Source organism: Candoia aspera, chromosome 4, assembly GCF_035149785.1.
Source record: "Candoia aspera isolate rCanAsp1 chromosome 4, rCanAsp1.hap2, whole genome shotgun sequence".
Lineage (NCBI taxonomy): Eukaryota > Metazoa > Chordata > Lepidosauria > Squamata > Boidae > Candoia > Candoia aspera.
The window spans coordinates 25,727,470-25,743,426 of record NC_086156.1 but is presented as its reverse complement, the minus strand read 5'-3'; the positions used below and the strand labels follow the sequence as shown (position 1 = coordinate 25,743,426).

Sequence of the window (15,957 nt, the reverse complement as noted above, 5' to 3'; positions counted from 1 at the left end):
TTCAGGTATCATCTCATTAGGACTGCCCATTTATTTTCAAGTATTTAATGACAAATTAAAAATAAATAGATATCCATTTTCAAATGAAAAACATTAAATAAAGCTTATATCTTTGGGAACAAACCTTTATGTATGGGTGGGAAGCAAATGAGGTTTCTGAAAGCTGTATCAAAATTTTCTATGAACACAAGACAATCATAAATTCTCAGATTGTATATTTCTGGTTGAGTAAAATGATGATCCGTTTCGTGAAAACAGTGAACAATGAGAGGAAAACTTCACTGATAAAAATGTCCAAGACTTAACATAAATCCATAAAACTCTAAAATTACATGACTGCATGTAACTATGTGATTTAATGAGGAGGAAAATGACTGTCGTGTACCATTATTAACAACTATCTAGATCCACATCAGAGGATGATCATTAAAAGTGGTGTACTTCTAAAAAGCAGTTTACAGTCTGATTCTACATGTGTTCATTCAGAAGCAAATTCTACTGAGTTCACAATGGCTTCCTGCCAAGTGAATGTGAATAAGATTATAGGTTTAGACATGTAAGGTCAGCCACATGTGGGTGATTTCACAAGGAAATTTTAACCACAGAAGAATAAGACAGGAGAATCAATCATTCAGTGCACTTTTATCTGTCAAAAATGATTGTGTAAATGACATATACAACATAATAGGCCACTACTGGAATAATCAAATTAAAATGTATTAGATAAACCCATTTTTAGACCATGTATATAACAATGAATTGGTTTTCTTTGTCATACGTTTACATGATACTAAAATAATGTGATATCAGTCTTATAAAATATTACTGAAAGGATGCTTAGCTTAAATATACTTTATGTTCTTGTTAAAAATGAATTGTCAAAACCTTTAATTTCAAAATAGATATCTAGTGTTTCATTCATATGATTATGAATGTGTGTGAAAGGGATTCTCTGCTTTTACTCTAGACAGTTCCAGATCCAGCATTTCTGTCAGTGAACTAATGTAATGAAACTACTGTATCAAGTCACTAGAATTTAGCAGCTCCAGAACTTAGCAGCCCAACGTGCACCAATCTCCAAATTGCATGCACTGTTCTTGCAATGCTTCAGAAGGCCTCAGAAGCTGTCTGAAGCATCGTGGGAAGGCTACACTCCATTTGGAGAAGTATGTGGCCTCAGGAAGAAGGCCTGGCACAGCCAGCAGCTGCCTCACATAGGCCAGGCCAGGTGGCAGCGGGAAGAAGACTGCAAGTCAGCTGGAGCAGCAGGGCCTGCGAAATGCAGGGCAGTAGGGGCAGCTGGGCCCTGGTGGCTGGCCGGAGCACGGAGGTTGAGGTGGCACCCCTTGGCAGCACCAGCAGCACTGGGGCTGAAGTAGAGGCCCAGGGCCTTTAGCAGTCTCCGCTGGCCGCCGCTGCCCCCAGGCCTCTACTTTGGCCCCAGCGCCACTGTTACCAAAGAGTGCCACTGTGCAGGGTGGCCAAAGGGCAGAGATGGGGGGAGATAGGCGGATGGGGGAGTCCAAGAGGAGGCAGAGGAGGCAGTCCCCTACCTTACCAAGGCTCGGGGCTGGGAGGGACCAAGCCAGGAATGGCTTGGACCAGGATGGGTCTTCGCCTAATGACTGGTGGGATTCAGTTAACAATAGCAGCACTTAGCAACAGAAATTCCAGTCCCAATTACCATCATTAACCAAGGACTACCTGTAGTTCTGCAACATCTAGAGGTTCATATGTTGTCCACTGCTAGTTGTAGATATAGTGACTAATGACTCCCTCTCTCATAACTTTAGAATCCATGAATTTGTTTGGTGCAGCACAAATAAAAGAAAGCATTTGTTCATCTGTGCCCACATAAGCTGTAATTCATTACCACAACATGCAGTGATGGCTACAAATCTGAATAGTTTTAAAAAGGGATTAAACAGATTGCCGCAAATGCATTCCTACTTATGATGAAGCTAAAATGACAAAACATGTATCATTATGTGGTGACACAAGCTCAGTTTGCATCACAAGTATATGAACAGAGTTTGTGTTATGACACAGTTTTGTCCCTCCTTCCCCCCTCCCCTGAAGCCTATGGGTTGCTAGAAAGTGATGCTATCAATGGAATTAGTCATTATGGTCCAACATTTCCTGCAATAATTAAAAATATGTTCTTCTTGGGCTTCTGTATGCTTCAGGATAGCCATTACGGGAATGCTAAACTAGACTGGCCTTTGGCCTCATCCAGACAGTGTTTCTGTTTATAACTAGCCACTGTAAGTGTGTAAGCTGTCTTACACACTTACAGACTTAGGATCACAATCATTATTTACTTCTGATTTAATTTGGGTTTGTTTATCCCCCTTTTATATGATTCTGTCAATTTCAAGGGCAGTTTATACTAGTAGTGGAAATAAGAATATTCAGACAAAAGCCAGAACAGTAAAATTTACATTACAAATCACATTATAAGACTATATGAAAAATGGCATACTAAACATTATTCTTGAATCAAGCAGCATTCTAATATAAAAGTCACTTTTCGGTTTTCACAAAGTTGAATAAATCTGCTTGCAGCTATTAACACATCTGTGTAGCATGTTGAAAAACACCTGCATTATCACACTTAGGTCAGTGGAAGAAAAAATTTTGACAAGTGAACTTTGAAGAGTTAGATATGTTGAGCTGTAGGACTTTTCTCGGTTAAAAATGCTTTTCTTTTCCTTCTTTTCCTTTATTTTTATCAACTGGGGTTATATTTACATACAGGGGTCATCTCCAAGTGCACAACACAGTGCTGCTTTGAAATGTCAGGACAGGAGGATGAGAGAAAAGGCATGGAGCCAATGACTTGCAGCCAGTTAGAAGACTCTGAGGTCAAAACCAACAGCTTTCATTTGGGGCTAGTTGTCACCAGGCATGCCAGTAGCTCATTTGTTTTAATGCACTGAATTGGAAAGCCTTGCTTAATATTTAGATTGATGAACAAACTATGAATCAGTTCCCCTCAGGATGCAATGACAGAGTTCTGTAGGAGTAAGGAGGACAGATCACAATTCTCTATTAGAACACGAAGTAGGACCTACCAAGGCATATGTACTAGATGAAAGATCTTGGAACTTACTGTTTCTGTCTGAGAGCTTCAGGTACTGTATAAAGGGGCCTTTCCTAACTTTCTCCCCATAATAAATCTGTGAATTAGGCTGAACTTAAAGAGAATGAATGGCTCAAAAGCATCCAATGAGCACTGTGGTCAAGCAAAAACACGAACCTGAGTCTCCTAGGTCCAACATCTTTATTAATTATTTATTTACTCATTCATTCAATTTATATAGCCCTCCCATCACAGACAAGTGACTATGAGTGGCGTACATTAGACTGTGCCACATGACAGATCCTTAAACCAAAGATCCTATTATACAAAGAATTCCCCTGGAGTGCCATGGGCAAATTGAAATCTCAGAATTCTTTTTTTGCAAAGAACAGTGGCAGTCACTCTTTGCTTTATTTACAAAATTCAGTTGGCCAAGGAATTCTGTTCCTTACTGCTTATCATCTAGGCAAGAAGATGGTTGCCTCTATTCCTACTAAACCACTAGAACTGAGAACTGGCCCTGTTTCCCTTTGCAGTCCTTCAAAAGGCCTTCCCCTGCCATTGTAGCTAACTAGCAAAAGTTAGAGGAAATTCCTCTTTGTCCTGAGTACAAGACAATTGTTAATTATTATTACTGAGGTATCCAAGATGCTGCCTGCAATTACCAACATTCCCGAAGGCCCTTGATACCTCCCAGGCTTCCTGATCCATCTGTTCAGGACCAGCTTTAAGCTAACACCAAGCAGGCACTGGCCTAGGGCACCAAAGCTTAGAGGTCACCAATACCATCCTTCTTCCAAATCATTCTAAAAATGCAAATATTCACATTGGTGGGAGGTGACATCTTGAACTGGTATTGCATCTGTTTATATATTAATTAAATGTAAAACTAAACACTATAAAGGAAAGTGAAACCTCCAGCATAATTTTTATTATGAAAAATGTCTCTGGTGCCCAACAGGCTCCAAAGGTATTATGAAAAACAAAATACTAAAAGCTCTATTGCTGAAGACTGAAAACAAACAAAAATTAAATCTAGCATCTTCTTGGCTATAAACATTTTTATTTGCTTAACTGTTGTGCAGCGCTCATATCCTCATCATGATATTCCTACTATTTCTTTTGTAAGATTTGTATACAAATTAGTTACACTGAATATACAGTATAATCCAGCTATATTTGCATATCAAACTAAGCCACGGTTTTAGAGTAATCCTTTCTTGGATAAGCCACAATGGTCCAGTTCATTCATAATATTGAATTGTAAATCATGGTTTACAAATCAGAAAAACTGTTTTCACACATCCTTATAAGCCACAACAATCCCCAAACCTGGTTATGACTTAAGGAGATGTATGAAACCAAGTCTGAAGGAAACACATTCAGCTTCACTGTGTGTATCAATTTAAGCATTTGACCAACTTTAATGTGACAATAGCAGCAGAAAACACCCTGGGCTGAAACAATGATCCAGTTTTAACAATATTGCACTCAGCATCTGCAACTTGCTCCCTATCACTTTTCATTGACAAAGACTTACTTTTGTTCTGGGAACACAGCAGGACAAAAAATCCATGTATAAGAAGAATAAATACAGTAAGAGGAAAGTTCTAGACTGTTCACACATATTTTTTAAGTTCCTTCCACATAGATAAATCAGTCCTATGTTCATATTTGGTACCGCCATCAATTTGCAAACTATTTTTCTATTTTCCCCCATGTCAGTTTTAATTGAACCACTAGAGGGTACCCTTTGTAAATTTCTGAAGTATATAATAAAATTCCCTTTAAAAACCTCAATGTTTGAAAGAGAAGAATATGCTTTTGCCATTGATAAAGAATTATTTCTCTTGTAAAATAACAGAATTTTCACCTTTTTTAAAAATCCACAAGCAGTCTTGCAGACATTGTAGGAGAAGAGCTGTGTTAGTCTATAGAATGAATGCCTTTAAATAAAAGGCTTGTTAGTCAGAAAAGTTGCTTCCAGTTTTGAGCAGTCTTGTACAGTTAAATTCCACAGTGGAATTGTTAACAACATTAAACAACAGCTTTATGTTGAATTCAGATTATCATAGCTGGCTAATGACACACACACACACACTGTATATATAATTTTTATTAAAGCTTTTTAAAAATAAGATAAAAACTAATACAAACTAATACAAAGTAAAGAAGAAAAGAGAAAAATAAAGCAAAGAGAAAGCAAAAAAGTGCAGGAAAAGAAAAAAGTTAAAGAAAAACAGAAAGTAAAGAAAAAAGATATAAGCAGTGGCTTCTGATATTCTTCACAGCAGTTATAAGTACAATTATATTTTAACCTCTCTCTCTAAAGTTACATCATAATAGTCTACTTTCTATAATCTATCCTGTCTAATCATCAAAACCATAAATCACAAGTTCATTTTTTTCATTTCTTCACAAAAAGTCCACAAGAGGTTTCCAATCTCCAATAAATGTAGATAGTGTCTTTTCTCTAATCAAAGAAGAATGATACACTCATTCCATCAATACCCACTTTTGAAGAAGAAACAATGCTTTTGAACATTCTGGAACCTCTGCCAGGCACCAAACTTAGGTAGTAAATATTTAGTACAGCTTTCCCCAAGTTGACATTTTCCATGATGAGCCCGGACACCTTCTGAAACGAAGCATCATTAAATCTAGAAACAATGACTGCTTTTTCGTAATCTAAATGGAGGACTGCCAAAGGGGTCATGGACATAATAGAAAAGAAATCTAGTACACGTAGGCAGATGTCCCAGAAACTGAATTTATTTTAAAGGTTATATCTAATTTGTTCTTCATCAAAAAGCAGCTTGGCAATAAAATCAGATTCACAAAGTATGTTCCACCATCAGAAAATATCAACATCAAAACACTCCCTCAAAATTCCAAAAATCAGCAGAAGCAGCACTTGTTAAAATCTCTGCAGACAAAAGAGAATGTAGAAAGGAAGGAAAACCAACTGAATATCATGAGAAAAGGATTTCTTCTACCAGAAGGCCTTCTGAGGTAACCAGGCTGCATCCAAATTCCTATATTCCTAAAATGTCTGCATCAAAAAAGCCCTGCTATGTGTGTCATGGCCCTTCAACCACAAGTTGAACAAAGTTGAACAAAGAGGAGGAATGTAAGGAGCAGTTTGGGCTGTTTTTTAATTACTTGGGGCTCAAGTAATTTAAAGGTTTAAAACAGAGGCAGGCCAACAGCAAACACAGTCAATGGTCAGGTGCGATGGGGTTTGTCATCTAAAAAAATCTAAAGGGGAAAAGTTCCCTAGCTGAGCTTGAAAGGTGATAATTAAAACTTGGTTCTATCAGAAACAAGCCAGCAACCAACATTAATCAAACAACTATGAGAAAGATTGCTTTTAAAAGAAGCCATCAAAAGTTGACTTGGGATTCCTCATAAAGAATATGAATTAAGATCAAAGTATCAATTATTCTCATATCTAAAAAACTTGCTGAAACAAAATTCCTCTTACAAGTATAAGAAATTAGAGCTGATTTACCTTCAGAGCGATGAGTATCCAGCGGTGTCTGAGTCTCCTTGGAATAGGACACCACTTCCCGAGGCAAGAAGTCCACCTGGGTGATCTTGGAGATGCCAAGCTTGTGTAAACGGCGGCTAGAACAAAAACACACAGTATTTGGGGACTGAAACAAGCTTCCCCAAACCCCATGGGGCTCAGCTGTCCCAGGATGAGGCTGTTTTTCCCTTGACTCTCTTGATTTTTATCTTATTTAAGAAGGCAAGAGATTCATGCAAACCAGGGAGGAAAAGTTTGCATTTTGGGTTGCTTTGGAATGTTTGCATCTAGCAAAAGGTTCCATGAACAGAATAGTGACAACACAGCCTCAAAAAAAAAAAGCATACTTGTTTCTCCAAATTACTTGTATGGCTTTTTATCTACTAGTTTGAATAAAGTACCACCATACAGTATTATAGGAGGGATAAGAAACCTGTGACACTCATATGTTGCCCAACAATAATTCTCAGGATCCCTGGACACCAATATTGAACAATCAAATTAATGAAAGCTATGTTGTAAGCTTAGAGTAAGAGCTTTATGTAAATGTATACTTATTATCTGTAGCAAAGAAAGTCAGGAGTCATTCTTTTTCTATATTTTTTTTCTCTTTTTCTTTTTCTGCACCTTTGACTTTACTTTTTCTCTTCTTTTCCGCTTTGTTCTTCTATTTTACTTTATTCTTTATTAGCTTTTATCTTTTTATCTTGAAAATTTAATAAAGTTCAATTTTTTAAAAAAAGGATCCCTGAACACCAGACCACTGGTGAGGGGCACTGAAAGTAACATTTAGAGTACCACAGGCTGCCTACCACTTACCTACCACTGCTCTAAAACATCAAACTCACTGTTTATTATTATGATGTACAATATATGAATCCTTAAGCACTCCTAGATTTCTTTCAGTAGAATGCAAATAGACCAATGCTTGCCTTTTTAAGAGTATAACTAAAAGCACTGTAGAGTTCTTCAATTGCTAGTCAGGGTACCTTGTCATACCTTTCTTATAGCCTATGCATTCAGAACTAAGCTCCCGAAAATCAAATGGAGTTCCTTCTAAATTAACATTTCATTTATACTCTCTTTACGCCAGAAATAATATATATTTATGTATGTTAGAGCAGGCAAAGCTTTGGAAGATGTCATGAATATTTTCATAAAATGGCAGGGATAAGCATAGGCAACTGGAGGGTGGGGCAAGTGATGAAACAAGTATTGAGACATCAAGACACAAACCCTGTGACTTACACAGTTGCACAACATGTTCTGTCACTGCAATTTGTAGCGGATGCCTATGGGTGGGTGGGTGGGTGGGTGGGTGATTGGGTGGGTAGGGGTCACAAAATGCCTATTTATCAGAAGCCAAACTGCTGGGATTATTCCAAACTGCTCCATTTGCCTATCATGAGCCCTCTTCCTCCCCTTTTTTCTTTTGTTTGTCTTTTGCTGGACAAACAGAAATACTTCCAAACAAAGCTTTGACTTGCAGCTGTACGTTTTGTTTTGTTTTTTCTACAAATGCTTATGTGGCTGAAGTAGTATCCAAAGACTTTCTTGTGGATGATGCTAGGGGCCGCTGACTTGCTCCACAACATGCCAGCCTTTTAAAGTTAAAAACGATCAGGGCAGAAGTATTATATTAATGTATGACATTGAAGAACTAAAGAAGCCAATATACAAATTACTTTCATTATTTATTGGCTGTAACTTTCAAAATTATCATACAAATCACATTGTATAATGAGAAAAGAAAAAGACATTGATGTTAATAGAACGTTGCTTGCAATGAAGACAAAAGCATAGTAGGGAACATATTTGGCATGCTGATTACATTACAGTAGAGAAATACAGGTTGTTAGGCTATATCCACATGCATGTCATAGTTTCCACAAACATGCTGCTTCAACATTCCATCTCCAGTGAAATGAAAAGAAGTCTACAACCCCCAGCGTTCTGTGAAAGTACACAACACAACTCCCACATCTGAATAAATTTAGGCTGGCTCAGAAGTGACCATTTCAGAGGGTGTTACCAAAATTTTCTTAGCAAAATATGGCACCTCCCAAATTTTCAAAACTGAACAAACGATGTGGAAAGTTGAGTAGAGTCAAATAAAATTATTATTATAATTAACAACAACAACAACAACAATAGTAAAGAGAATGATACAGAAAAAAGCCTATTTAGGAAGCCAGTTCATGCAATGAAGTCATACTATAACACAAAACAACAAGAGTGGACATATACCCAAGTTCAGAGTCAGACTGAAGCTGGAGCACTGAAGGGTCTGTGTCCCACTGCAGGGTCCTAGCCAGGTTTAATCAGCCGCACAGCACAAAGGAATGGGAGGGCAGGAAAGAACACACAGAATTAACTGAAAGGATGAAGGAAAAGAAGTCACTTCATCACTTGTACAAGCACAGAATGCAACTCCAAAAATACCATAGAAAACCACATGGAGGATCACACAGTGTTCCTTATCAGACAAGAGCAGGTAATTCAAAAAGACTCTATGTCAAGCTAACAAATATTACATCAGCAATGAGCTTCAGATGTTTATTTAGTGACCACAATTCATTAACAACTGCAACAGAAAATAAACTTGGTCAGATTCCCCACTCTGTTTTTAGCTTTACAAACAACATAAAAGTCAAGAGGAAGTCTTTGCAACTGAGTGAGCACTACAAATGCATTGGAGTGTCAATGCACTTTGATTATTCCAGAAAGAGCATTCTGCAAGCAGAAACCAGTTGCTGCATGCTAATTGGCTGTACCACAGACATAAAGGACTCCCCATGGGGTGGTCAAAGAAATCTCAGAATGCAACCTTTGGTACTGTATGCATGGGACACTTTGCACATCCTAATTAAGGCATAATCAGCACTGTCAGCCATGAGTTAAGAATACTGAACATGTACTACAGAGGGGGGAGGGAAGTGGAAGCACAAGGGTGAGTGTGTTTCTTCCTCCTGGAATTCTAATTCCCAAGATCAGAAGGCAAACTGATCCCTACACTTGGTTCTTTGTATCTTTGGTTTCAAATATATCCAGGCCACTGCTGATGTACCAAAGGAGGTTTCTAGACAACCACAATTCATGTTGTTTATTACTTGTGAAATCAAATGTATATAATATGATCAGGTCTAACATTGTGTAGTAAATACTATAGATCCTTGATTACCAACACAGTTTTAAAAATGTAATGGATACTTCACTTTTAAGAACACTCATGATTTTATTTCATGTAATCAATTGCCCAAGAGCTGATTTTTTTTTAAAAAGTACGCTGACTTAGTAAGGTGGCTTTATGAGGGTTCCAAATTATAGCATGGATGCAACTTGGCACATCCCATTTTGGGCTTTTTCAAGGATGTAAAGTGAGAACATACCAAAGCATTCTGAAAATCACTTCATTGTGCCAAAGAAAACACAGTATTCTGTGTTCACTGAAGTTATACCAGTGTTCCACTGATGCTCCATGAAGTGACTGGTAGCACTGTCCTTAAACATGCAGTAAATACCATTTAAACACATGTCAATCATGGTTCCTCAGCATGGGGCAGTTATTCATTCACTGTGTTTAGGATAACAATGCTGACATACTGCCATTTCAGTATCACTGTCAAAACCAATCACTCCTTAGATGTGAGCAGGATCAGCCCAAGACACTGGGCTTCCAGAAACAAAGGACAAGATCCCCAACACCATTTCATTTACAAAGCTAACTAGGAGTGACAATTTTATCTTACTTAAATGCTAACAATAGACCAGCATTGTCCACTGTGAAAAACTAGGTTATGAGATGCCAGACAGCTCATGCAATAGTTCTCTCCTTCAGCACCTGACAAGCATTCTCTGTATCTCTACTTCGTACCACCTCCCTCTGCCTAATGCTAAGGCCAGCTCTATGAAGCAGATCTAAGACAACTGTATCTTCAAACAGATATTGAATATCAGATGTATCAGCGTACCATCAAATACTAACAATTGCTCATTTCATTGTAAAACCTGAGGATATACCTTGTTTCAGGGTACTTATGAACAAAATGTGAAAAATAATTCTATGAATAGTCCAGTCTGGAAATTTGTGATGACTATGGAAGAAGGAACAGACAAAATTTAAATAATGTGGATATGATAATGGTATGTTGAATTGGGCTCTTAATGGGATGGTTTGATACCTTTTGTAAGAAAAACCTGTGGGTAAATTCAGAACTTTTTTTTTACATTGTAACTTCCGGCTGGATCTCAAACAAGGATTTTTGTGAGAGCAAATTACACAGATTTTTTTTTCCAGAATCAAGGAATCCAATAGCTGACATTTTAAACTCTATTTCATAACGTATTTCACTTATTTTCCCCAAAGAATATCCATTAAGATTGATAAAAGCTTCCCATTATAGTGATCAAGATTCAAAGGGTAATTATACAATTTAAATTTGGGAGGTCTTGGTCATTCTGGCTGTTTCAGTAGCCTTTTCTTTCGGATTCAGGTAGCACAACTGAACTGGCATTGGGACTTGATTCTCTATGGCAGGAAAGTGAAATATTTTGGGGCCAAAGGTTACACTTGGTCTATAAGTAGTAGCTTGGGGTCACACTAAAAAAACTTATTTATTTTTATCAAATTATATATTGCTTCAATTGCCAGGGTCTAAGAGGCTTACATTTTAGGATTAAAGCACCATAGAAGAGTAAAATAGAGAACAACTGTGATACATAGCTATGCACTGAGGACAATCACCAACACAAAACTACCAGGAATAAGCCACCAAGGAACGGATCACTGCACTCCAGTGGAGATGTGGTTCCACAGGGTAGGTACAGCTACAAAGAGAGCCTATCTCTTACATCTCACAAGATGGCAATGCTTTACAGCCATGACAAAAAATAAATTTAATTTAAATTTTAATACAATTACTATAATTATTTTCCATGTATTTAAATAGAGTTTTTTTCTTTTATTTTTCTCAAAATTACAACCTTTAGAAGGCTTCAAGGGACAGACCCACACACAGTTCCTAGGCAATAATTGGGGCACCTCTGCTTTACAGTGGTTACCCAGAGGATTACCCTTACACATATCAGCATGTCCATCCCCACCCCATCAGCATGTCCATGGGGGTTGCTAGGAACTCTTCTCTGGTTCCTGTCATAAATGCAGTATGAAGACTAGAGGAAGAACATTTTCAGTAGCAACTCTTCCTCTGTGGAATTTTCTCCCCAGAGACTCTTAAATGGTACTTTCTTTGTCATATTAGACTTTTTGGGGGGCCTTTTAAGAACATTTCACTCTGAGCAGATCCATGCTTACATTTTGTTAGATTTTAACTGTTCAAAAACCTCCCTGGCCTTGAAGACTGGGATATAATTTGAAGCTGAACACTGTGGAACAGCTTCTGAAGCACCTAAACATAAAGCTTTGATAAATACACACCCCAAGGAGTGGACTTAGTATTGCTGTCCATAATTGTGTACTGAAACATGTCTTACCAATTAGTATCTGTTTTCAAAACTCCAACCCATTTCTGATATAGTTTTCTGGTCTTCTCTGTCCATTACTCCAGATACTAGGCCTTCTGAACAATCACATTCTTCAGGCTAGTTGTGACTGCTCTACCCTAAGGCAGACAACTTTTGTGTATCTTTTTATTATGCTTTTTATTTGTCACAGATCATGGCAGAAATGGATGACTTGAAGAGGTAGTGCTGAAATTTATCTCCTTGTTTTAGTTTAAAAAAAAGTTTCTAAAGCTTATCAGAGGTTAATGTACCTATTTAACTGCTGATTTTAAGGGAAAAAAACATGAAAAATTGCCACCACTTTTCAGTGATGCAGTTTCAGAGTGCTCCAGTTATTGTGGAGGAAGGGGAATTGGGAATCTATTCAGATTGTCCATCCCTGATCTACCCAGTAATTGAAATAGTTTTCAGGTACAGTGACCATACATCCTTTATTATAAAGGATAGTCCTTTATTTCAGAAAGCTGTCTTTTAGATTTATTTTTCACAAACTCACTTTTGTCCTTTATTTTGGTCATTTAACTTTTACCGTACAAATGGTACCATTTAATGTAGTCTTTCATATTCATGTGAAAAATATGGAAATTGAATTTTTTTAGAATAAATTTACCTATACTGTTTGATTTTAGATATTTTTATTAGAATACGCATTTTTGTAAAGTTTTTCTTGGTTTTACTCTTGAATTTTCCTTTGTAAAACGAAGCTGTAAACATAAACAATAACAAATGCATCCTTATGAACCTCTTTCAGATTTGCCTCTTTTTCAGGTTTGTCCTTTATTTTTTCCAAGGAAATATGATCACCATATTTTCAGGTCATTTTAAAGGTGGCCCAATAGGCAGAGCATCACTCACTTTAAAATGTTTTAATGTTTGAGGTAAAGGTAAAGGTAAAGGTTTCCCTTGACGTAAAGTCCAGTCGTGTCCGACTCTAGGGGGCGGTGCTCATCTCCATTTCTAAGCCTTAGAGCCGGCGTTGTCATAGACACTTCCGGGTCATGTGGCCAGCATGACGACTCGGAACACCGTTACCTTCCCGCCGAAGCGGTACCTATTGATCTACTCACATTTGCATGTTTTCAAACTGCTAGGTGAGCAGGAGCTGGGACGAGCAACGGGAGCTCACCCCACCGCACGGTTTCGAACCGCCGACCTTCCGATCGGCAGTAAAAAGCACAAAAAAGAAGTCTCTGTGACTACTTTTGTAAAAGACATAACAGATATTTTTTTTTTAATATAAGAGACATTCTGGACCAAAAATTCATCCTGATTCTCATGATGATCCATCAGGTGCTTTCTGGGAGACCTAGAAGCATGATATGCTCCCTACAAATATGGAACATTATTTCTTATTAATCTTCTTTTCAAGATCTCTTCTAGCAATCATTACTAGCGTAAACAAGTTATTTATTGTTGCATGAATTCTTTTTTAAAGAAACGATCCTAAATCTACTGCCAGTTAATATTATTGGATAATACCAATAAAAACATATTTACATGATACAGATTGGTTCTCAATGAAATAAACAGATGCTGCAGAACAGACCCATTTATTTCAACTGAACTTGCATTATAGAAATTCCAAGCGCCTTTGGACCCTGGATGTTTTGAGAATCTGTAGCAGAACTGCAGCATATCAGGACTGTAAATCTTCACAAACTTTCACTGAATATAGAGAGGCTTAATCTGTACAAACTTAATAAATTATTATCATTAACTAACAAATATGCTAGTTAATCACACTGAAGAAGAGAACAAGCAAAGGCATATCACAGACTCAACACGTCAAAATGAAACAATCAATATTAAGTCTATTAAAAGAGGATGACAAAAAATAAAAATAAGGCTTTGAGGGAAGGCTCTTCAAAATTATTCAAGGACAATGCAACCTTTTGTAAGCTAGCAAAAGTCTCCTCTAAGATTCTTTGCCTTACTAAAAACAGATTATTAAAAGGTAAGTCTTCAACATTAAATAAACCATTCAGTAAAATTCTGCTTAGGATTTTCAAGAAGATTTTACACTTCCATGGAAAAGAAAAGGAAAATTACAGTGGGCAGAAACTCCCATACTCTGGCCTTTTCTATCATTTGAGTAAAGAAAGGCAAAATATATGCCAATTTTTAAACGCCTTCTGCCAAACACTTTCTACGCCTAGCCCATTATGTTACAAAAATTACATATAAAACTGAAACCAAGTGACAGTAACTTCTCTAATGCTGCTAAGGTCATTAATGAAGAGTTTCTGAATCCGCGCCAGAGCCCAGTGTTGTGAGTCTCATGGGGCCACTTACACCAGCACATCCAGGATGACTTATGAGAGAGAGAGAAAAATACACATCACTTGCTTGAGGCACTCATTACTCCTTTGTGCCATCCTCTTTACATGCGACAAGTTCCCCAAGTGACAAACAATATTCACCTAGGGAGGATAGCATTACAGCATGATTAGAGGAAGAGCTTGAGAACACAATCCCCAGGAGGAAAAAACGACTGAGGTCACTGAATGAACAGGATCATCTTGAAGGCTTGCCAGGGGCTTAAACCTCAGATTTTTCCCTTGAAAGTACTGATTTTCAGCATTCAGCCTATTTCTGGATGCCTGAGGAATGCGCTAGCTGCTATTTCCATGAATATATCCCATTTTTCCATCTGATAACCCTCAAAGTGCGTTGCACAAGACATCAGCAGAACACTTACAACCAAATGAACAACAGAATCAGAACTTCAAGACTGACTCAGACAAGAATACCAAATAGGAAATGACAAGGAAATGTTATGGAAAAGAAAATCTTAAGTGAACTGAAAGAAGCAAAGAAGGTGATAAATCTGTCTAGGAAGAGCATCCAGAGATGGACACTATGTCTGAGAGAGTTCTGTTTCCTGCCATTGCCAGAGCTTGATGATCTCAGGAAGTAAGAAAAATCATGCAGAAGCAAACAGGCCTTCAGAATCCCTAACTATACACAATTAAGGGAAGCGTAGGCAACTTTAGTAATCTTGGATGAGAGCTCACATATATTCCATTATATGGCCAAATGTTAGGGAATGTCTTTGATTTAGGAGTTTAAAAATTGTAACTCACACTTTGAATCACATCCAGAAACATACAGTTAACCCGGACAGGAGCATGATGTTATGCATAGAACACAGCCCACATAAAACAACAGATGGGGTATGTGTGACTTAACTTCCTTATGAAGTTAAGTTATTTAGATTTAGTTACTTAGCTCAAAATTAGGTAACCTATGATCCTCCAATTATTAACTGCCTAGACAGTAAAATCCATGGTGAGGGAAGCTTGGAACTGCCATTCACCAATACTTGGAGAACCATAGCTGGCCAATCTCTAATATAGCTCCATGTTGTCTATCATCACTGGGAACTGGTTTCCAGAATTTTAGACAAAAGACTGTTTCAGCTCTACACAGAAATACTAGATATACGCATCTCAGATCTTTCATGTGTGATATAGGTGTGTATAGATGGGACTGAGATACAGCCACATCTATAGCGATACTACAGGCAGTCCATGGGTCTGGAAAGGACCCACATACATGCACATTTATAAATAGAAATGGCTGTGTTACATAATTGTTGCAAAAATGACTAAGGATGCTTCCATGACTTTGGAAACGAGCAAACTGGCTAATTTTAATTATGAGAGTTTGCCCAGTTCTTCCATTTTTGAAATTGCTTCAGAAGCCTGGGAACAAATTATAGGTAGTCAGTGGTATGGGAAAGGGCATTTCACACCCATGCACAAGTGTGGCAGAACACTTGCTTGTTATCATTATGTCTTCAATCCTAAATCTAAATAACCTG

The 15,957-nt window shown here is 37.6% G+C and overlaps 1 protein-coding gene across 4 annotated transcripts in view; it reads right to left on the bottom strand.

Moving 5' to 3' along the window:
* Window positions 1-15,957, bottom strand: part of DYNC1I1 (dynein cytoplasmic 1 intermediate chain 1) — a 194,489-nt gene that overhangs the window by 152,903 nt on the left and 25,629 nt on the right. For 2 of the 4 annotated variants that reach the window (XM_063303660.1, XM_063303661.1), the window contains exons 5-6: window positions 8,859-8,918; window positions 6,594-6,709 (exon numbers count right to left, since the gene is read on the bottom strand). In XM_063303660.1, the coding sequence (XP_063159730.1) occupies window positions 6,594-6,709; window positions 8,859-8,918 (176 nt within the window). The remainder of the gene's footprint in view (window positions 1-6,593; window positions 6,710-8,858; window positions 8,919-15,957) is intronic. The other 2 variants (XM_063303662.1, XM_063303663.1) reach the window with 1 other exon arrangement.